At 41.6% G+C, this 24589-nt stretch overlaps 1 protein-coding gene across 4 annotated transcripts in view; it reads right to left on the bottom strand.

The window, feature by feature from the left end:
* Positions 1-24589, bottom strand: part of LOC134754261 (potassium voltage-gated channel protein Shaker) — a 403882-nt gene that overhangs the window by 286081 nt on the left and 93212 nt on the right. The window contains exon 1 of one of the 4 annotated variants that reach the window (XM_063690470.1): positions 23348-24247. The exons of 1 other annotated variant lie outside the window; for it this stretch is intronic. In XM_063690470.1, coding sequence (XP_063546540.1) covers positions 23348-23718 — 371 coding nt within the window. In that variant the 5' untranslated portion in view covers positions 23719-24247. Of the gene's footprint in view, positions 1-23347; positions 24248-24589 lie in introns of those variants that run through there. 2 more of the 4 variants (XM_063690471.1, XM_063690469.1) reach the window with 2 other exon arrangements.

Here is a 24589-nt window from a genome sequence, read left to right as displayed (position 1 = left end):
TGGATATGTTTCGGATTCAGTTAAGTATCTACCATCTTCCAGGGATATACAATGTCGAGGCCGACCACCTTTCAAGGCTCAAGGTACTCCCCGAGTGGCACCTGCTACCAAAAGCCACGTCACCAATCTTCCGCAAGTGGGGAACTCCTCAAATCGACCTGTTTGCGTCCCGAACGGTGCATGTTGTAGCGACGTACTGTTCACTGGATCAGACCGACAATCAGGCGCTATTTTGCGATGCGCTGAGCCTGACGTGGAGTTTCAATCTAGCATGGGTCTTTCCACCCCCATGTTTGATACCCAAAATCCTACACCACCTAAATCAGGCCAAAGGAGTGTACTTAATGGTAGTCCCCAGATGGGAGAGGGTGTTTTGGCGCGCGGATCTGAAGAGTCGAGCCATGGCCCCCCCCACATACGATATGGAACCTGAAAGACGTGCTAGTCGATGTCGCAACCGGTCTTCCTCCGCCGAAAGTAGATCAAGTGTCCAAGCAGTTTCACGTTGGAGTGGCTAAGGTTCTCTTTAACACATATGTGCGCAGCAAGTTGGAGTATGGTGCGGTTGTCTGGGATCCGTATGAGGCGAAGTATTCCCTAATGCTTGAAAAATACAACGAAAATTTGCACGCTGGTTGTATAAAAAAGCCTATGAATATTACCCGTACCTCTACCCTTCCATCTTTGTCTCGGGATGATTGGGCTAGACACGCTCGAATTAAGGCGGAAGTGGTTGCTCCTGGTGCACTATCTCTCAATTGTTCACCAAGTTGATAGCCCAGAGGTGTTAGAGAGGATAGGGTTGTTAGTGCCTAGGAGGGTACCGCGGGATGTAGACGGGGCGGTCGCACCGCGTCGCCGGCCGTGTGTGTTGCTGCGGCCGGCCGCTCGCACGTGTTACGCGAGGCACGCACCTACCACGCGTGCTTTATCATTGCTCCATTTAATGCTCACTCAGTATGTAGACGCTGACATGTTCGCCGATCGTTTGGCACATTTGTGCAGAACTACTAGGCAATTTTTGAATTTTTATAATTTTAATTGACTGTCATGACATTTTATTTTGTATATTGTATATTTTATTAACATTGTTTAATATTATATTATATTATTGATTTTTTTTGTTTCCTAGCGTGTAAGTAAATTTGAAATTAGAATTTGTTTTGACATTTTTATGCGCATGTTTTTATAAGTATTTATGTCGAGGCATGTAGCTTTCCCCTTGCGTGATAAACTAAGTAAAGAAATCGATAGGTTGGTCGATTTAAACGTCCTAGCTCCCGTAGAACATTCCGAGTACGCGTCTCCAGTTGTACCCGTACTAAAGCATAATGGTTCCGTAAGATTGTCCGCGGATTACTCAATTAGTATTAACAAACGATTACTAATTGAACATTATCCCTTGCCAACCGCTAACCAGTTATTTGCTAAGTTACATGGAGGACAGAAGTTCTCTAAACTAGATTTATCCATGGCTTACAATCAGCTGATGTTATGCGAGGAATCACAGAATTTAACTTGTATAAATACACATCGCGGATTATTTAAATACACTCGTTTTTGGTCTCAGTAGTGCTCCGGCAATTTTCCAACGCGCAATGGACGAACTGCTCGCGGACATGGAGGGTGTGCTGTGCCTGCTGGACGACGTGCTGGTTACGCGTCGAAATGACCAGGAACATGTGGCTAGGTTAGTTAGTGTCTTACAGAGGTTACAGGACGCGAGGCTGACCTTACAAAAGGAAAAATGTGAATTTTTAAGAGTGAAGTTAGCTACCTAGGTTATGTAATTAACAAAGACGGGTTGAAAAAATCTGCTGATAACGTAAATGCCATTGTTAATGCACCTGTCAACTTCAATCCTTTTTAGGGTTGGTTAATTATTACAGAAATTTTATTCCCAGTGCGTCCAGCATTTTAAGTCCCCTGTATGATCTCCTAAAGAAGGGAGTCAAGTGGACTTGGACCACTGTTCACGAAGAGGCTTTTAATAAAATCAAAACATGCCTCGCGTCCGATCAAGTGCTAGCGCATTACAATCCTGAAGCCCAGCTGGTTTTGACAGCTGATGCGTCACCCCACGGACTAGGTTGTATTTTATCACAAATTGAGTCGGACGGCCAGGAAAGACCAATTTCCTATGTGTCACGCACCCTGAATGCCGCTGAGAAGCGATATTCTCAAATTCAAAAGGAAGCCACCGCCCTCGTCTTCGCAGTTCGTAGATTTCATCAATATCTGTACGGTAGGTCCAAACCCTTCATATTACGAACCGATCACAAACCTTCAATCTCGATATTTGGACCGCACCGGGGAATACCGGAAATCTCCGCGAATCGCCTACAGAGATATGCTATTTTTACCGACTTCAAGATTTCAAAAGGAGATTTTTTTAAATGTTTGTTACTCCATAACTCCGTCATTTCTAGACCGATTTTGAAAATTCTATTTTTGATTGTAAGTATATACATACAGATTGGTCTCGTTTTTGTCAACACGCAGTTCTGATTATGGGATCCGTAAAGAATCGAGGGAACTCCTCAAATGTCAAAGGCATATATATAGAGATTTTAGTATTTTCATCAACAAATCAAGCATTTACATTTAAAAAAGTGACATTTGATGAAGTGGAACTGCTGATGATGATCAGAACGGAAATCTTCAATGACGCATAGTTCACGTTTGGCGATTTGTCCTCTTCGTTATGTTTGTTAAGCAAGTTAGGTTTTCAAGACACATTTTTGTCAAGCTCGAGTTCTGATGATGGGATCCATGAGGAATCGAGGGAACTCCTCCAATGTGAAAGGCATACATATAGTGATTTTTGTATTTTTATCAACAAATCCAGCATTTCCATTTAAAAAAGTGACATTTGATAAAGTGGAGCTGCTGATGATGATCAGAAATATCAGAATGGAACTCTTTAATGACGCATAGTTCACGTTTGGCAATTTGTCTTCTTTTTTATGTTTGTTAAGCAAGTTAAGTTTTCAAGACACATTTTTGTCAAGCTCGAGTTCTGATGATGGGATCCAGAAGGAACCGAGGGAACTCCTCAAATGTGAAAGGCATACATATAGTGATTTTTGTATTTTCATCAACAAATCCAGCATTTACATTAAAAAAGTGACATTTGATGAAGTGGAACTGCTGACGATGATCAGAGTGGAACTCTTCAACAACATATAGTTCACGATTAGTGATTTATTCTCTTCGTTATGGACCCAGACCCAAACTTGGATCTGGACTTTTTTTTGAACTGCGATCCTCGCAGAACCGAACTGCTATCAGAAAAGTGGGTTAGGTTAGATTAGAACTGTGACCCTTACAGAAACGAAATGCTACTAGAAAAGTGGGTGGTTTTTACCTCCTAGTTAGGCAAAAAATGCTGTGTTTTTCATTTCATTGTCTGGAGTGCACCATCAAACGTTTCAAACCTTTCAACGGCAACCCCCATTGAAGTCGTTTTTTTTTCATAAAAATTATTCTAAGTAGTTACAACTACAAAATAGAATTCGTTCGTAGTGCAGACAATAGCGCGGATTACTTGTCTCGGGCTTGCGCGCCAGAAGGGGACGAGCGGGGGAGCGCGGGAGCAGCAAACTCGCGCTGCGAGCCCGGCGCCGCCGCCGCGGAGACGAGCGAGCGCGCAGCATATGTGTGTTTCGTGGTAGAAGGTAGCTTGCCAGTGACATTACAAGAATTACCCGACGAAACACGTAGAGATGTAACCTTGTGTCAATTAATTAAATATACGCAGGAAGGGTGGCCTAAGAAAATAGATAAATTAAAATTAAAGCCATACCATTTATGTAATACACAGCTGTCAGTGGAAAATAGATGCATAATGCGTAGCCATAAGGTCGTTATTCCTGAGAACTTACGGTACAAAGTTTGAACGGAATTTCATGCTTCTCATTTAGGGATTGTGAAAACTAAGACGGAAGGCCGTTCGCGATTCTGGTTCCCAGGTATAGACGAAGCTATCGAAACGTTAATAGGTACTTGCGACATATGTATCCAACTAAGGCCGGCACCAGCGCGCGCGCCATTCGCGCATTGGAAATTCCCGCCACAGGCATTTTTCCGATTACATATTGATTTCTGTGGCCCAATAAACGGTCGGTCATACTTAGTCATATTTGACGCTTATACTAAGTGGGTGGAAGTATTTGACATGAATAATTCAACCACTTCCACCGCCGTCATAGAAAAGCTATACGAATACATGTCTAGATACGGCCTGCCTCACACTTTAGTAAGTGACCATTTATAGACTTCTGTTCGTTGAACGGCTTATCACATGTGACGTCACCCGCCTACCATGCACCTAGCAACGGCCAGGCAGAAAGTTACGTCAAATTATTTAAAAGGGGATTAAAATCGTGTTTACTTTCGAGCACCAATGTGAAAGAAAACAAAGTTAAATTACTTAAATATATGTTCGATTATAGAAATTCCATACATTCGACCACAGGGTTCTCACCTGCACAGCTTGTTTTTGGTCGAAAATTAAGATCTCGACTTGATTTATTAAATCCCGTTATCTTGCCGCCGTCGTCATCGTCTATCGCCTTATCTGATGTTGTTGCAAAAAAACAGTCCTTGCAGAATAATAAACAAAACAGGAAAAGTAAACCAGTTTTTAAGCAAGGTGATGTAGTATTATATAAACAGGTTAAAGGCAATAATAAATGTGCTTGGGTAAAGAGACAGTTGTTAAAAAAAAATAGGACGAGTTTTATATAAAATAAAAGACATTTTTTCTACTTTAATTGTAAAAAGGCATACAAATCAACTTATGCCACTGAAAGGGACGATTACCAATCGCAATACAAATGAGAATCACGACATACCTGTACCGCCTGTACCAATGTCGAGACACGTCGATACACCGCCGCCAGCGCCGTCGCCTCCGCCGCCTCCGCCGCCGCCAGCGTCGCCGCCGCCACTTTCGCCTTCCCATTACGTCGTAATGTTGAATGAAAAAGGAGGCATTTTGCAAAATACGCTCGTTTGTAGGAATAAGGACTCTACGGTCGTTTATGCCGCAAAAACGTATATTTCGACACTCAGGGGAATCAAAATTGATAGGGTACTTCCCGTTGACCTAAAACTATGACATTTGGCAAGTAATATCATCTTTACAAATACAGGGAGAAATCTGAGAACTGTAAATTTGAAAAAATAATAATACCTAGTTCAATTTGTACGAAACCCTCGGTGGCCTCGGTTTTTTTTTAAATTAACCTCATCGCTTATTTCATGGCGCTCCAATTCGACTGTATTGTGACATAATTATATTAATTAATGCACGGAACTTTTTGTTAAAGATCCTGATTATAAATCTTTTGTTCATAAAAAGACTTAAGAGGATAATGGAGGACGCAAACGTAGTACCCATTTTCCTCTCTGGATATTGACATTTTGGAAAGTATTTTTGCACAATCTGACCTGCTAGCATGAGTTGCGTTCTCGCGCGCGACTCCATACATCTTGCGCGACTTCAAGTATGGACTCGCGCGCAAGAACGCAACTCATGCTAGACGGCGGTCTGACGTAGCTATGCCCCTCTGTTTGATTTTTTCCGATGATTTTAATATAATAAGATTAATAAGAGCTTTTAAATAAATAGAATTTAATATGGTATGTATCTAAATTTTATAATAGTCAAAAAAGTGAGAAAAGTCAAACGAAGGGGCATAGGTTTTTTATACATGAAATTATGTATAAAAAAATTCCATAACGACAATATCCAGAGAGCAAAATTTGTTATTATTATAATATTATTATAAACATTTTAAAACGAATCTATACTCAATAACACTACTACTCTATTGACATATGCATAACTATCACTAGGTACTCGTATCAACGAATTTATCGAGCGTTCAAAACTTAAAATAAAGCCGGTGCGGGGTATTATTTTCATATTTGCATTTGACACCAACAGTGTCAAATAATATCGAGAATATATCATTGGTAACGTATTGCTAGTCGCTCTATATTCAAGCCGAATATGTGCGAGCACGATTTTATTTAAATACATATATGATGCATTGAACGTGGTTTTCTGAATTATTTAGGCCTCGGCCTCGGCCCTGGTTATCGACAGCTTGTCGCCCGCGCCGCGGCGCCCGGAATCCGCATCGACATCGACATGTCCGTGATCACGCAAACTAAATCACTGCAATTTCCTATTTTTACACGACTGCCCAAAAAAGGAGTGTATTGTTTTCAGCGTTCAGGTTTGTATGTATGTGAGTTTCTTTTTAACATTTATTTTGATGTTACTACTTTTATAATAACTGTGCTATCCCTGAGCGTGTTATCGGAAGGACATCACTGGTATCGGTTGTGTGGTAATAATATTGTAACCTCTTTCAAGATATTTTATTTTATTATTAAACTTACATTGGTAAAAAAAGAGAAGATTAGAAAAAAGTTTCATGAAATCCTTTTACAAGAAATTGCAAAAACTTGCTCTTGACACCTCATTAGTGAGATAAATTCCTCGTTTAATTTATAACATTAAAACATCAGAATACAAATTATTACTCAAATCCATTTTGAAAAGAATCACTGCTAAACGAAATAAATAAAAAACTTGGAAAGTAAAACTCCCCAGGGTCGAAACTTTTCACTTTCAATCCGATTCATACTAATGGGCTACTTTCAGAGCATGAGCAATGAAAACGTCTTTGCCGGCAAATTACATAAACGGATGGTTACTTAGGTGATTAGACTAAACAATGGCTACACACAAGCCGAAATGTGGAACCAAGGGTAAAAGCACCAGTAGTCAGCCTTTTTACAAAATTTATATGTTCAAGATCGTATAATTTGCCCACCTTTTGACCAACAAGCATTATCAATGTTTATATTGTTCAAGTATTAAATAATGTTTAATTTTTCTAAAGAATAAAACAATTGAATTTTGCTTTTGGAAATATTTTATTACATATAATCAAATTTTTGCCAGTAATCAGCCCCCTGTGTACCAATACACAGCCTTTAACCCGTGGAGCGCCCTAATATCACACGTGTGATACTAACTCCATACTATTGTGATACATACTATTGTTGATATTTTCTCAAAAATTGATATATTTAATGACTTCTTGTCTAAATTTAAACGTCAAGTACTTTTGGTTTTAAATAAACAAACGAATTAAATACACTGTAACTTTACACTTAATTGCAAATGTAAGGTATAAAAATAGTTTTATCTTCATTAATTTAGCCCCTGTCCTAATTCGACCCTCGTTGTTAATCTTTAAGTTTAGTTATCCCGTATTTTGTTTTTTTTTAATGAGCTATTAAATGGTGGCAACTGTCCTGGTTTATGAATTATGTATAAGACACTAGTTATAAGAAACATGTACCGTTTGTGCCCAAATAAACATTAAAACATACTGGGGCGGCCCACTCCACGGGTTAAGTACCCAGTGTCCAGCCATCCCAATTTCATCAATCTTCTTGTTCAGTGGTCAGCCACAGGCTGACTACTGGGTATTTAATGTACTTCAATCAAATAAAGTCATCATAATGTAAATATAAGAATAAAAAAAGTCTTGAATCCTATGGTCAGCCTCCCCCGGCTGACTTCTGGGTTTTAGACCTTTTTAAAATTACTGCATCAAACCCAGTAGTCAGCCAAGTGAGGCTGAATATTGGATTTTGTACAAAAAAGTAGTTCCCAATAGTCAGCCGCCATTAAAATGTTACTCTTTTTACGATAGTTTAAGTATTAATTAAGTTAAACAATCCACATTCTTTTAGCAAGAAATCACAATTCTGCTCCTAATGTGTCTTATCAAAATACCACGTGACACTCTATTCTGTGATATTCTATTCTATTCTTTGAAGTAGTGTTGTGATTTGTGCTAGATAATTATATAAAAAATTAAACAGTTTTTCAATTAATAGTTTATCAATCTATAATATGACCTATTTTTTACATCAAAATTAGAAAAACTTTACTAATTACGGCCAAAAATAGGCAAGAAAGGCTGACCACTGGTGCATGGCTGAGCACTGGTACCTTTACCCAATTTGAAGTGTAAACATGTGGCGTGAGTTTGGATCTTCGCCAAATATAAGTTGCCGAACCATAGATACCTAGCAGCTTTTATTGTGATAATCCCGATCATATTCGTCATCTGACGACTCAATTAACTATTTAAAGTGACGGAAAGATTATGAACATACTAATGGAGGTCTAATTTATTTATTTATTTCTAAGTTTTCTGAAATATTTTTGTCACTGCACTCACTTTAGAAAATTGCTGTTTTGCACTATGGTTGACTGGTAGAGAAATGTCTGAACCCTTAAATCGATAACGTCTACAATACTGGACATCCCAAGAAAAAAAATCTGCACTAAATATTAAAGCATAGTGATACTTTCCTCGTAGCGATATGTTATTTTTAAGTAAATAAAAAAATATTGGGAACCAGTGTGAACATAATATTTTTGTCAGTCCTACAGAACGCAGAGCTTGCAAGAAAGCATAAGAGAGACTGACATTTTTCCCATATTTCAATATTTTTTTATATGACAGTATTATGCGGCGTTAAAACATGTAATAGGTTACTATTTCTTACGTGGCAGTATGATTTACATAAAAATCTGTTGTATTTATGGGTAAAACAGTATTTTTCCACATTATAACATCAAAACCACGATACAACACAGTTTTTTTGAGATTTTTTCCTTTGTCGATATAAGGGTTAAGGCATTAAGTCCGCCATTTGTACTTATTTTTATTGTAAAATAAAGTTCAAATAAATAAATAAATAAGTATTTTGCATACTAAAAGTAGGCTTGAATAAGACCTATTGAAGGTACAGTTACTTTGTATTTCTAAAACATATTTATAGGTACGCTTTGTACTGGACCAACAGCACAGCCAACACTATAGGGGTGCGAACTGATATGTCAAATGTGTCAGGTACATTTTTCGCAATGTGAAAATAATTCGTCATTTCGTCAATACCTTTCTAATGAATTGTTTACCTACAAACTTATGACGTCACACTCTCTATGTAATCAAGCGTCTTCGTTTAGCGCCGTAAAGGTGCAAAAATCACCAATTATGTTTTATTGGCTAATGTTAAATAATAAGTTTAAAAAACTCCAGTCTCCAAATATTGTATTAGTTTGCTGTTCCCTTTATTCCTCCGTTGTACGAGTTGATAGTCGATTTAGGTATAAATAGATTTTATATTTATTATATTTATATTTATTATGCAGCCATAAACTTTTGCTACTAGCGGCTTTTTGGGTTTCCGTCAATTGTAATGTCACTGTCAAGATAGTGGTAAATTATGATATGGCAAACGACTTAATCCGATAGTCGCGGGGTCAAATCCCCCCGCTCGTACTAATAAGTTTCTTGGAGCTTGTACGAAATATCATTTTATATTTATATTTACCGATCGCGTTTTGGTATAGGAAAACATTGCGAGGAAAGCGGACTAATTTCAATAAGGCCCTAAGTCCCATGAAGTAGACTTATCTACGTATTTTGTGTCAGAAGTTCGTATTGTATGTATGTATAAACTCTTTATTGTACAAAGACATAGAACACAAATATGGCACAGAAATAGGCAGTACAAAGGCGAACTTATCCCTTTAAGGGATTTCTTCCAGTTAACCTTTGAGTAGATGAGAATTGATGAAGAACGGCAGACAAATATAGCACTGCGTACAATAGACTAGAGGAAAGTCAATAAATTTATAAAAGAGGGCGAAAATAAATAAAATAAGTTAAAAATTTGAAGTAACAGTATAACAAATATATATAATACCTACGTTTTATATAATAAATATACATCCATAGTCACAAACAGTTAATTCTGGTCCGATAGCCACAGTTTCCTTAACTGCCCCTTAAGCGATGCAACGGACCGCGATTTCCTTAAGGAGGGAGACAACTCATTCCAAAGCTGAACCGCTCGTACCGCAAAAGATTTACCATACGCACTAGATTTGTGATGAGGTGTTGCCAGTGCAAGATTTGCACTCGATCGAAGGCGATGGCCACTACCATCTGCCATAAATTTGAATTTTTGTGAGAGATAGACAGGAGAAGAAGGAATAAAAAGAACATTAAAAATAAGAGAAAGAATATGCAGATCCCTGCGACGGCGGATGGGAAGCCATTTAAGTTGAGTACGAAATAGGGAAACATGATCGTATTTCCTTAGACCGAATACAAATCTTATGCACATATTCTGCAGACGTTCAAGCTTGTCAAGCAGTTCCTGTCTCAGATCGAGAAACGCAATATCGGCGTAATCGAGAAGCGGAAGTAGAAGAGACTGAGCCAACATGATTTTCGTCGGAAGCGGGAGGAAATTCTGCAGGCGCCTCAGGGAATGGAGAGAAGCAAAAATCTTTCGGCTGATTTTAGAGACATGAGGATCCCATGAGAGCGTCTGGTCCATAGTAATACCAAGGTTCTTGACAGTAGAAGAGAAAGGAATGGGAGTTCCGTCGAACATAATATCTGGCAAGACTTGGTAAGACATCTTGGAGATGGAGTAAGGACTACCAATGATTATCGCCTGCGACTTTGTGGTGTTAATTTTCAGCCCGAAGGATGATGCCCACACACGGATTGATTCCAAGTCGGAGTTAATTTGGCTGACAAGAGAACTGATGTCATCAAGGTTGGACGCTGAATAGAGCTGTAAATCGTCTGCATAAAGGTGGTATGACGAATGCAAATTTTTGGTTATGCTATCAATAAAAATAGAAAAGAGTAGAGGAGATAGTACACCTCCTTGAGGGACACCGGCCGAAAGTTGAGTCCATTCGGAGACCTTGTCATCAACCCGAACTCGCTGCCGTCTCCCAAAGAGGTAACTACGGAACCAGGACAGAGATGTAGAAGAAACATTAAGTCTATTAAGAAATGCGAGAAGTATATCAAAGTCCACAGTGTTAAAAGCGCTACTGAAGTCCAAACGAACCAAGATAGTGACCTTTTTACTCTCAATATTGTAACGAATGTCGTCGGTGACCTTAACCAAAGCAGTGACTGTGCTATGCCCGGGGCGAAAACCGGATTGTAGAGGATTAAAAAGGTTATGTCGGTTTAGATGTGAGGTAAGGCGTCGATTAACAAAGTGTTCAATAACCTTGGAGAGAATATTATTGTTTACCTGCTTCCTCGATATCATTCTTACAAAAGTATGAGTGCATCTACGGTATAATAAAAATGTTTCGAAATTCTGTAAGAATTGTACTTCCGTTTAAATACAAGCGACAAGCTTTTTAAAGTTCAGAATGACGTAACTATTAGTATTTATTCAAAAACTGTTGACGTTCTTAAATAATCATTTCCTAAACTAGCGGCTGAAATAGTTAAAGTTTTCATTTTCTCTTTTTAAACCCAAAATAAATGAGTTTTCCTGGGAGTATTTTTCAAAATTTGCAGTGAGAAGTGTCGTTTCGGTTGCCAATTTTGCAGTAAACAAGAATCATTTGGTACATGAATGATTACAATTCAATTCACCATATCTTGTACGAGGGGCTGAAATGATTAAAAATCAAAGATTCATTTAAAAAGATTGATAAAATACCTTCTTTTTTCGGTAAAAACAGGGTCGCATAATATTTTTTTATCGCAAATTGTACTTATATTTTGCCCTCAAAATAATATTATAGCAAACTTTAACTTTATGTGAACCCATAAAAAAAACATAACTATAGGACCTATTTTGCCGTAAATTTAAATATTTTTTAAATCACGCTGCACGGACGCTGCGCGCTCAGTCTCCGCCGAGCGCGCTTAGGGGACGGACCTGTGCTCCATCGTCAGGCGTTTGTTGCGTTCGTAACCAGCGAGCTAGTTCCGAGAAGTGGTGTATACTGCGATTAGAAAATCTTGATCCTAGGTGATCAATGTAATCACAGGTACATTTTATAGCACAAATATAAAAAAAATTCGCCTAGGTCTGTTCAGGGTGCCTAACCAAGATGCCAACCGTTTAGGTACCTATAGTTTACATTAAAACCAAATCTGTAGCTGGCCTCTGAATGGGTAGTAGAAACGGGTTCCGTATGTCTTTCCCTGTCCAGATGGCCAGGGTGTCCAGCCAAGATGCCAACCGTTTACGCTCCGTAGCGAACGAAACGCAACTGTCTCTGTCGCATTAGTACGCTGGCGCAGCGTTGGGACTCGCCCCTAGTCAAGCGGTACATGCAGCTACACGCACCTGTTGCTGCTCCGCCGCGAAACTTATAAATGTAATGTTCTGTTATGTAATGTTTTGTTCTGTTTGTTTTGTCCAATTGTTTGTTTTGTCTAATTAATTGTAATACTAACTCTAGATTAAGTTATTGTATGACCTAACCCTATGGACGTCAAGTTCGAAATAAAGAATTTCAATTCAATTCAATTCAATTAATATGTAAGAGTGATAGAGAGAGATTATTTGACAAGATATAATCGCTGACTGTACTTTTCTTTTAACAGGAAAAACTCCTTCCTTCTAAGAGCTGGTAAGTCTTTCAATCAGCTTTGCAAACATCATGATCTCATCGATCTGTTCTGCGATAGCTTTAGTTCGATACGTAAGCTAATGACTCAGGACTTTTCCCACTGTTAAGTGTTAACAGTGGAAAAAGTGTTAACTCAACATTGTATCTCATCCTGTTCTTTTTTCTCTCTTTTGTTCTTCTTGTTAACTGTTTAAACCAATTTTCCCTCTCTAGTAAGATAAGTAAAGTATATTTATAAGTTAGTAAGTATTATTAGTTGTAATTTCGCACACCATGCACTTTACGCAGTTTCTATCTGTGGAAACTTGTAATTGGCTCACTGCTTCTATGTTATTACCTAACGTGTTACTTCAGCTGTAAGTTTTCCTAATAAATAAAATAAAATAAATAAAAAACAGACAACTAATACTCATCGAGAGAATTTTAACGAACCCAAACACATCTAGGTTGCGTTGTTTTATAGTTCCCATGGCCACCTATGTCCATAATCAGGCCAGTTCAGTGGTGCCATAATATTGCATTGTCACCCAACTCACATATGTATAGGAATTTTTAGCTCAATCAAATAATGGGAAGTGGGTTAAATTTGCAAGATTTGATCAGAACAAACATATTCAAAGAAACAAACATTTGTAAGTTAAATAAAAGCTTGTAAAAATAATGTGAGAAACAAGAAATGTAAGTAGTGGTAAATGATTAGCAATTAATCACGTAAGTTGACTGGCAAAACTCGTATGAAAATCGGTTCGGACCGATTCGTGCGATACTCGCACGTACGTGAAAAAATATCATACGAGAACGAGTTTAGACGAGTCTAGAAATCGTAAGCAAATATCTCCCTAGAATGTGGCTCCTCGTGTAAACTATTTCGCCTGGCGATAATCTCAGTGCGAGTATCGAATGATATAATCGTAGGCGAGTTTATATTTCTCGCATGAATGTAAACATTTTTATACGATACTCGCCTGGCGATTATTTCATTCGATAATGTCATACGATTTCTCGCCCCAAAACGTGCGAGAAACTCGCACCATGTAAATGGGCCTTAAACTGAAATTACTACTACCATGCATATAAAATAAAATAAAAGAGTGGCTATAAAAATAAAATTAATGTTACTTGCTATTGAAATCAACAACGATCAAGATTATTCTTCTCTACGTTCAAAACGCGTTATAGTTACCGTCGCTCGCGTACCGCGCGTCAACGCCATCTATTGAGTGTTATTTCGTGAAATCGATGAACGTTCCAGGGAATAAGGGCTCTTAAGGGTCTCCGGCAAGCTCGGTTCTCCATACAAACGTAGTTAAAAGATAAGATAAAGATAAAAGATTCTTTATTGCACGAAGAAAAAGAAAAGTTACACAGAAATAACAGCAGGAATTAATAGTAAAGCGCATAGGAGTGCGTATACAGAGATTGCAGTGGTGGGCACTAGGCCAGGCCTGTATCGCGGGAGACCAGTTTACTCGTACCGTATTGTGCCATGCCTTAAGCTACATTATATATAAAAGAGAAATACAAAATGTTTAAGGTACTAGTGCAAGGTTCGAAAAGTGACTAAAATACTCCTTAAACTAATTTTCCTAAACTAATTTTACAAGCAGAGCCTCCGTTTCGGTGTATGTTAGTAAAGAGAGCCAGGTAAATATAAGTTTTTTTGCATTTATAACAGAGCTGTTAATTGTGCCATTTTCAACCAAAAGGGTCTTATTGTCGCTTGTCAGTAAGGCGCTATTTCTATATAGCTCAGAAAGCTCCAGAAATCAACCTTATCGACAAGAGACAATGTGGTACCTTTTGATTGAAAACGTCACAATTATTGAACTAAGCCGCCTTGTTACAATGTTGTAGATAGTAGCGCCGAGTACATCACCGAAGCGTCTACCAAATCCGGTGTTTACTCTAGGTACAGGCACTTTAAAGACTCGTTTGGAAACCAGGATGGCGTAGTTTTCCATAGCAATTGTAGGCTTATGCACTGTAACGCAGATTTTTTATGAATAGAGCTGACGAACTGATAAGACCTGAGCTTCAGAGTAGAGGTTGTCTGTTGGGAATCTGAAAGGCTTATTGAGCATGACTTTAAGAACCGAGCCCTGAGCTCTTTCAGCCACCAAGATAGTAGTTTTTGCAGCACTTCCCCACACTGAGATGCCGTATGTAATTATTGCCTGACACAGGGCTATGTATATTGTTTTGAGGAGGGATAAGTCCGCTGACTGCCGGAGATTTTTAAACAGATGGATGGTTTTTCTTATCCTTTTGGATAGGCAATGAATGTGTGCTTTGAACGTTAGGTTCTCATCGACGAACAGTCCAAGATATTTTATCTTGTCAGCACGACAAATGGCTTCACATGAACAAGAGAAATTTTGAATGTTGTTACAAGTATTTATCTTGGTCTTTTTATAATTAATAAAAAAAAAATAACTTCAAATGTGTCTGGGTTAGCGTTGTTCATAACTACCTATTAGGAGGGGGGGGGGGGGTAGGTGCGTTGGTTCAGGTGTGCGACGCTGAACTCACAATGCTTACCAACTCAAGTCTATCATACCACGTCCCCGTCGTCCATGGCACTGCCGCCGCGGGCCATGGACGAGCCCACCCCACTCGGGTGGGCCGTACACCCTGGTAATACTGGTGGTCGGTCGGGCGTCGCACATTACATCTGCCCCGGGCCACCAGTAGCTAAGTATGAAGGCGACGTCATAACCCGCGAGGACTTTAAAACCCGAGCGGGATGTGACACACTCAGGAGATTCCGCACGGCATGGCTAGCAATTTAATTTCGATCGAATTGCTAGCTATGCTGTACGGATCTCCCGGTTCCGCTTAGGGTGTAGGTGACCTAAGCGGACTATACTCACCTACCTGCGTAAGTCCTGCGCAGTAGAGCGCCGTGAGCGAGGATGCAGGAGTCCTGGGGGCCGAGGCCTGCAGGGGGTCGGGGTTAGTTACCCCCTGTGGGCCAATATGCCCTTTTTGTTCCGAATTTCCGGCGAAACGGTGGCCCTGCAACTAGCCACTGCAGGGTATTGGACACGCGTCCCGTACGGTCGAGGTGGTACGGTCCGCTGGCAAGGTGTGGGGAGGGGCGTCCTCTGGGAGGATGCCGGGGGCTCGGCCATGCTGACGGGGCAAGGGCGCGTGGAACCACTGGGGGAGATAGGATCGTCTCCCACAGCCACGTGTCTGCAGCTCCCGATGTCGCGCATGAGTCCCACCTCAACACACCTATACCTCTTGGGTATTCCTGGTGTCCACAGTGACATCCCCAAAGGTGCGGGCTCCATGGAGGGTGAGAAACTCGAGAGGTGAAATTTAAACAATCACATAATGGATACGACAAGATCCCCAAACACCCCACTATCGGAGGGTAACGGCGCAGCTCCGGCTGTACTGGAAACCTCCACCCAACACAACACACCAAAGGGAGATGGAGCTGTCTCGACAGTTCCCCCCTCCACTAAACACAACACACCATAGGGAGATGGAGCTGTCTTGACAGTTCCCCCTCCTCAACACGTGCTTACAGGAAGGCGCAAGCTACCCTGCCAAGCACCACTACATACAAACACAAACACAACACATCGCGATGGAGAGCCAACGGGAAACCGAAGGCACGCAATCCTGATGCGTTCGTGCCCAGACCAGTAGGCTCAGGACCACAGCGTCCTGCCCTACTGCCAACGCCGGGAACATCCACGGGTGCTATTCCGGCAGGAGGGAAACCCCCTGTTACGGAGCAGACCCCGGCGTTGGACCCCGTTTCCGCTCAGCTGGAGGCCGAATGGACCGTTCAGGAGTCCAGAAAGGCACGGAAGAAGAAACCCGGTAAACGGGTGCAACCCCCCGTGCCCCCGCCTCCCCCTGTTACAGCTGCGGCTAAGCCGCACAAGCTTAATAGGAAGCAGCGGCGGAAACAAAGGAAGCTGCGCCAAGCGGCTCTAAACACCGCCTCAGTGCCCCCACAAGGCGCCCCTGGGAAGGGAAAGACGCGGGCAACAGCTGGACCACCAGCTACAAACCGCGCCCCCACCAAGGCAAAGGGCGCGACAGGGACCAGGGCTGAAGGGGGAGTAACCAGGGTGCCCGGTCGTCTGCCAAGAGGGCTTGTCTGGATGAGACCATATCTCCCAGAGGCGAGCCTAAGAGGCAGAGGACTGAGATGCCTGGTAAAAACCCTCCGTGCCGACTATGCGGAGGCTGCAAAGGCTGACCTGCTGGTGGCAGTGACCACTGCCACCTCGGGACACCTGACCCCACAGCAGTCGGACGAAGTCCAGAGGCAACTGCTAGCCCTTCTCTCGAAGGAAGCTAAGTAGCCCACCGAAAGCCTTCTCGCAGGCCCGTTCTTGGAGGATTAATGGATGAGTGGGTAGGGAGAAGGAAGGGGGCCCTGACATTTAGGGTGACGCAGGTGGTGTCCGGACACGGCTGTTTCGGACACTACCTGCACAAGATACAGAGAGAGCCGGGGCCTCAGTGCCATGAATGTGGCGCGGTGGACGACACGGCCCAGCACACTCTGGAGGTGTGCAGTCGCTGGGCCGTAGAAAGAGCTGCTCTCAGGGCAGCGACGGGGGTGGCGGACCTCTCGCTACACAGCATAATAGCGGCGATGCTGTGTAGCGAGAGGAAATGGGAAGCGGTGGCCTCCTTCTGCGAGGAGGTCATGTCACAGAAGGAGGAGGCGGAGAGGGAGCGAGAAGCGGCTGCTGATGCGCTTCCTCTCCGACGCAGGCGGCAGGGTCGAAGGCTGAGAGCATATGCTCGGCTCGAGCCCTAGGAGGGCCAGCGGGTGTCAGGTTTCTGATCCCCCCTCCATTGTGAGGGTACTCTGGCGACAAGCCGGGGATGTCGGAGGGCGCCGTGGTGGAATGTTATCGATCCCAGTGCGCCCTCACGAACGGCCAAGAGGGTGAAACGCCGGAGTGGGTTTAGTGGGTAGGGCCAATTCTCCCCCCCTCTCGCCAAGAGAGGGAAAAGGAGCGGCGAGCTGGCTAACGGCTCCCTTAGATTGTGGTGCGAGGATCAGGCTACACTGGCATGGCTCAAGCGCAGCGTGGCTACCATCACACTCGATAAGGGGGAGAAGGTGGTGGTCAAGCGCCAGAGCGAGGTACCCAAAAGAGTACGCTGCGGTATCCTGTTCCCGGGTGTCTGGGAAGATTCCGGCGAAGTAGGCAGAGCCCTTCGCTACCAGAACCCGTGGGCGGAAATAGATCGCTGGCTGCTCAACTGGCGTGAGGAGCAGGGAACGGAAACGTTCGCTGTCGTCAGTGTTCTGGAAACGGCCGTGAAGTCCCTAATGGACCACGGGCGCCGGCTCGGCTTTATGCTGGGGTCGGTGTACGTGAAGTTCGAGGGGCAGCACGGCAAGTTCACGGAGCATACTGACGAGCGGCAATCATTCAGGTACGGTATGCGAGGTTACCCGCTCTGCACTAGCCATCGTGGAGCGCTGGTGCAATAACAACGAACTCACAGTCAATCCACGCAAGACGGAGCTGGTTATGTTCACCAACAAACGCAATTTGGGAAACTACCGCCTTCCCAAACTGTTCAATACAGAACTCCAACTATCTGCAGAGGTAAAGTATTTAGGGGTAATACTCGACAGCAAATTCAATTGGAGTAATCACTTAAACGGCAAAATTGACAAAGCTACAATCGCATTCTGGCAATGTCGTAGAATAGTGGGCTTTACCAGACAATCATACGACCCGATGGTTGTAATAAGGTTCACTTTAACTATTTTTGGATGATAATAGCGACCTGTAACACACTGTACTAACACAGCAATGTACTGCAAACATTACGAGACATAACATGACACGACATTACGAAATAGAAGTTTTTTATAGTAACTGCCAACAAGCGTTGACAGTTACTTTAAAAAACTCTATGTTACGGTTGAAAACGCAACTTCAGTTTTTATGTGAAGCTTGATTGATGCTTGATTGGATACTCGCGTCGCGGCGACATCTACGAGTAGCAACTGGGCATGCAAAGCGTTGCGGCTTTAGTACCTAAGTAGCGTGTCGATTTTGTTTTCAGCGCCATCTGTATAGATCGAGGGGTACCTACTCGATCAGATGGAAACTTAATGTCATTCTATTATGCACTGGTTATTAAGTAAATGTTTTCTCTAGTTATTTGAATATTTAGGTTTTATTCTTGTAAAATAATTACATTGAATATGTTTAGCTTATTCTATTTACTATTTTGTTGTACTCGTATTGCTTTTGGATTTTAAATATTGTTGTGCTAGCGTCAGTTTCTTTCCTGTAGCAGTCCAAAGAGTAAGTAAGTAAAGAAAGCCCACTTGAAGCATATGGAAACTCATTTGAAAGCACCATCTCTGTTGTCTCCCGAAACTAACTATGTACGTGTGCGTGCACAACTACATATACATACGTACGTGTACTTTCGTCTAACATAATATAAGGTCTACTTGGGCGGTTTACAAGTCAATTTTTTGTTTGATTTCTTGTAACATCAAAGATTTTTGAGTACAAGATATCGAACAAAATAAATAACTCGTAAACCGCCCAAGTAGACCTAATATTATGTAGAAAAAAGGTTTTAAAGAGTGGAATGAATATAACAAAAACATATTAGTAAAGTAAGTATTTTTATTGCCTTAAATTTGGTATACAAAGATAGTACCTTTAATAAGAGCAGTTGTAAGTACCAAGTATTTTTATTCTACCGCTTGCAGCTTCTGACTCTATATCCATTTTCTTTGCAATAATTGTCACATTAGGAGAATTTCGGGTAGAATGCCACGCTCTGTAGCTCCGTACACAGTTTGCTCCAGATATTCTTTAAAATACATGAATAATAATGTTCCTTCCTAGTGTCTTTAGCAGAATCAAATCCTATGATTTTTTGCAGAATGTCATCAGACATGTTTGTCGTGAACAAAATTAAAATTGCGCTATTATATTTCCGAACATAAAAATGTCTTTTCGTCGCTCGCTGCAGTGAGCGCCAACGATAATGGCTCCAGGTGTTGTAATATTGGGAGGCTAATTAAACTATTCTCGTGTTTAATGCTTGCTCCATATTTTTACTTGATTACACTTTAATAGTATTAATAGAGAAAAAAAAACCTTATATAACTGTTTTCGACATTTAATTTGTCTGACAGTAAACAACAGTGTCATCAGTTGCCATTGCTGGGTAACCAACATTATAAATAAAGAAAGGTCTTGACACTAGGTATATGCAACCTTCTCAATGTTGGATTCATGATTTATACATGCCTTAAAATTGTATCAATTTTATAGTGACACTGGTGACGTAGTTTGCAAAATCGAAAGCATCGGAAGTCGACTTTACGCAAAAGTAGGTTGTCTGGGAGCAAGATATAGAAATCACCTGCATCTTTACCGACGTTAACTACATTTCTAGTGTCCCCTCCCCCAGTAGCAGTCTCAGACCATAGATGGAAAAATAAAATGTAATGGACAGGCGAACGGGATCTTGGCGTCACTTCCCAATTGAGCGAGACGTAGATTGGATCGCTTGATCTCTTATGGAAGCTTTCTCCGGCGGACACGCCTTCAAAATCATGTACAAACACTTCTGGTAGCGAGCACACAAGGCAGCAAGCATGGCGTCGTATGGCTGAGGTCCCTCAAAGGGCAATTTAACTTTCTTTCTCACACATATTGGAATTTTAGCGTCTTCAGCGTATTGTCCACCGGACTTGGTCACTTTTTCTTTAGTGTATGTTATCTATTTCAGTTTATAGTATCTATTAGTTCAGCCCTCTGCCCGTCTATTGAAATCCGAGTTTCATTTTTTAAATTTTATTTTATAGACCCTAGTCCCTAGTCCTAGACCCTAGCCCTAGACCCTAGATCCTAGACCCTGGACCCTGGATTCTAGATCCTGGACCCTAGACTCTGAGCCCTTGACCATGGACCCTAGACCCTGGACCCCAGATCCTAGACCCTAGACTGAACCCTGGACTTTGGACCCTGGACCCTGGATTTTGGACCTTGGAACCTGGACTCTAGACCTTAGACTCTGGACCTTAGACCTTTTTTTATCCGAAAATACAGAAAATTTTGTCGATTTTTCCCACCATTTTCGACATTCTAAAAAAAATATATTCGTATCGATTTTCAAAAATTTGGTACGATACGATACCCCGTAAGCTCCTGCAATTTTTGACATCATTGTCTTTCGTCTATCTTTATAACTTTCGGAAATATAGCCGAATCTCACTCTTCGGGGTAACTAATCTGATAATCATTCAATGATAAGGGCACCTGCCCAGCCCACGGTTTTCAACTGATTTCAAAATTTCTTTTTCCAAACGATAGACAATCAATCTGCCTCGGATTTATTTTCGATATCGGCTTTTGTTTTCAGAACTTTTTTTTGTTTTCTTTCTTTTTTTCCACCATTTACAATTTTCCGAAAAAAGTTACTAACCGATTTTCAAAAATTTTGTACCCTTCGGTGGTCCGCAAGCTTTTGTATCTTTTAATACCACTGCTTCTATCTTTGTAACTTTTGGAAATATAGACGAATCTCACCCACGAAAACGATCTGATAAACAGTTTCAATGTAACATACGAGTAAAACAGTAAGAGTTTAGGAGAATACATTGCGGGTCTAATCGTAATTCATTCTGAACCATCGGCATTTTATGTTAACTATCTACTCAGTGTAAGAATATTGGAATAGTATTCGATATTGCTAAGGTATTTGTTTTTCCTTTTCTAAAGCAAAATTAAGTTATAGTATTAAATACATAGGACTAATATTTAAAAAAAAAACTTTCGGTACCTACTTATAGAACAACAAAAAAACTCGGTATCTTCTGTTATCTTTACGAGTACGTCTAATTGCATTTATTACGAGTATAATAGACAGTAGAGCGTAGCGTAGTGAGTTACGGACGCAGAGTAATGCCGGAAACTAGAGTATTTAAATAGCTGTATGTTCAGCCAGCAGTTTAAAAAAAATCGTAGCACTTTAGATCACAATACGGTTGCCATAAATTTAATTACCTATTTATATTACCTATACCTAGCGTTTCTCTATTTTTATTGAAGACGGTAACGAAACGGTTGAAACGAAAGCAAACTGTGGTGGTGCCGGTGGTGGTAGTGGAACAAAAAGTTAGCAACGCGGTGGAGGTTAAAGGAAGGTCCGTTCCTAACAGCTAGGCTGGGATCGATCGTGACTATCGTGAGCAGGCCGTAGCTGTAGACCTTCCTCAGATTTCGCAAATACCTAACTTACTTTCAGTCAAGGTGAAACCGTGCCACAGGTTACGTTACAGTTCCTATTTATAGAGTAAAAATGTTCAATGTCAAAAGAGCTGCAGACCTAAATTGGTCTCGAAACACGAACACCGTTATAGTCAGTGGTTATCGTCAGTTTTTTGGTTAGAAAACGTAATACGTAGGTACCTAATGTAAATTTTGTTATATTATTAAGGCTATATAATTTAAAAATTAAGTTTTAAGTACTATTTAAGGAGTATTCTAAGGACATTATTTTCTGAAAGCAATGATAACCCACATGACAAGTTGCATTCAAACATTTGAGCAAACAATATAATTAGTAGGTAAACCTGTTGTACCTATAAGAAAGTGTCTGGACTATAAATGTTTATAGGCGTTTAAATAAAGAGTTGTATTAGGTATTAAGCGAACAAAGAATTTTCTTGCACATGCAAAGTAATTAATATTAGTGTCTACGATTTAAGTATTTTTATGCAAGTTCCCATAAAAACTCACGATTTGGTCACCGCGTATAGATGTGATACAGGTGTGCGCTATAATAAGTCGTACGAGCGTTAACGCGCATATATGCGCTGTTATTCCTGTTATTATTATTATTATGTTCGTCCTTTACATAATCTCGGGACCATAGGGTCCCGGACATTTGGAAGGCGTGCGTGGGGCCGAAGCCAACACGCAGAGGCCCCTTGTAAAAAGACAATTTACTCTAAAAGGTGATGTGACACCAACCGACGATTATCCCTGTATGCACTATAGTAGTGCACCCAAGGACAAGCCCCGGTTAGTGCAGGACTATTGCAATGATAAGAAACAAAATAAACTAGACTATTGTGTTGAGATGTTAGTGTACTGGTTACCGGGTCTATGGAAATACTATGGCACCTGCCCCAATCTATGTTTAAAAACACGAAAAAAATGGACAGGTGGTGACTCGCCAACTCACAATATGGGTCCCCGAAAACGGCCGCTCGCACGGAGCGACAAGGGGACAACATCGCGTGAGTGGCTCAGTTTTTATACCACGTCGGTGGCAATCAAGCATACGGCCCTGCCTGATGGTAAGCAGTTACCGTAGCCTATGGACGCCTGCAACACCGGAGATATTACACGCGCGTTGCCGACCCTTTAAAAACCTGTACATTCCTTTTTTGAAGAACCCCATACTGTAGCCCCTCGGGAAAACCGAGCACGAACTGCATTTTGTAATGTGAGCAAATGCGCCGAAATAAACAAAATATACATAGTGAGCTCTAGGAAGGTAAATAAACATAGTACACACCGATAAAAAAAGATTTGATACTCTACCCGTCCCTACCGGTAAACTAGCTTTTCCACTCGCATCGCATAATTAATAGCATTGAACTATTATGATTATCTGCACAAAAACCGGATCTTACAACGTTTCATAATAAGTTTCATTTCGCGCTGACAATGTTTTTTTGTTAGGTTGTTTAATATAATAATAATATTTTCTATCAGGGAAAGTGTTGAACAGTGCAGCCTGATTACGCATTATTTTAATTAAAGTAGTGAGGTGTTGGTGCCGTTTGATGCTCACCTCTTCCGGGGCTTGCGGTGCGGCCTCCTGCGCTCGCCCTCTAGCTCGTTCTCGAGCCCGCGCCGGCGAGACCCCGAGGGAGCCCCCCGGCGCTGCTTCTCCAGCTTCCGTTCTTGCTCCCGAACTTCTTCTACGATAGCCACCCGGGGAACGCAATCGTCCTCCTCGATTTGCTTTGGGGTCTGCGGTGCGCCCATCCGAAGACGGCGTTGACGCCACCACAGCACCCACGAGCTGATGTTGTCGCGAATCTTGCTGACGAACGACCCGTGCTCGTTAGGGAGTTCCGAGGACGGCACCGTGACGTCCTTGGACAGCGATCTACAGCGGTTGATTTGCTTTTTAACGGAGCATTTGTTATAATTTATCATTATTTACCCTAATATTATCGCTCGGCTGTGATAAAAGCTTAGCGGTCCAAAGCGATGTGGAAGTGATTAAGCAGTCTCGATTCTATCACGTTTGGAAGGAATTTTATTTTAATAAGTACTAAAAATCAGTCTTTTTAAACCTCTCCGAAATATTTATTAGTAACATCACACAAGCAAAAAGCGGTTATAATTCTACTTTATAATTAATAAAATCGACTTAAGATTATTTGGCAGGAATGCGATTTTGGCAGTGCTCGCGGTCTTCTACATGTTTTTAGGTTTTGCCATTAGAATGCGTAATAGTATCTATGGCAACGGCTTTTGTATTTAGAGTTGTGTTCGTATGGATTCATGACGGGTGCGCGCGGGATGGCCAGCGGTGAGAAGCGTGTCGCGCTAGCAGCTAGTGCTCGCAGTTCGCACTCAACAGGATGTCGGCGTAAATAGCGGTTACGCAACGGGGTCGTACAGAGCGCGCGGGCGTGAGGGCGCGACGACGCCGAGCGCGCGAGTGTAGCGGAGCGGAGGCTTCGCTCGCATCGCATGGAGCCGCCCGCCCCGCGCCGCCGCCCGCTTCTCGCATGCCGCCCTGCCTGCTGATAACACGGCCCTGCCGCCCCCGCACCGTACCTGTAGTGTGCTTGTTCCGCGGACGACGACGACCACCACCTATTGTTCTTAAGCACTAATCTACATGACTTTAAAACTAGTAGCTAGCTTTCACACAAGCAGCCATACCTTAACATATGCCAATATCAGCGTATTTTAACAAATAATAATATTATTTAGTAACCAACCGGTGAAGCCTGCAGCGGGCAATAATATTTTTATTAGTTTACGAGCTGGAGGCGGTGGGGTCTCAGTGTCTAGA

This window comes from Cydia strobilella, chromosome Z (genome assembly GCF_947568885.1).
Source record: "Cydia strobilella chromosome Z, ilCydStro3.1, whole genome shotgun sequence".
Taxonomy (NCBI): Eukaryota; Metazoa; Arthropoda; class Insecta; order Lepidoptera; family Tortricidae; genus Cydia; species Cydia strobilella.
The sequence above is the reverse complement of the archived record's forward strand: the minus strand, read 5'-3'. Positions and strand labels throughout refer to the sequence as shown.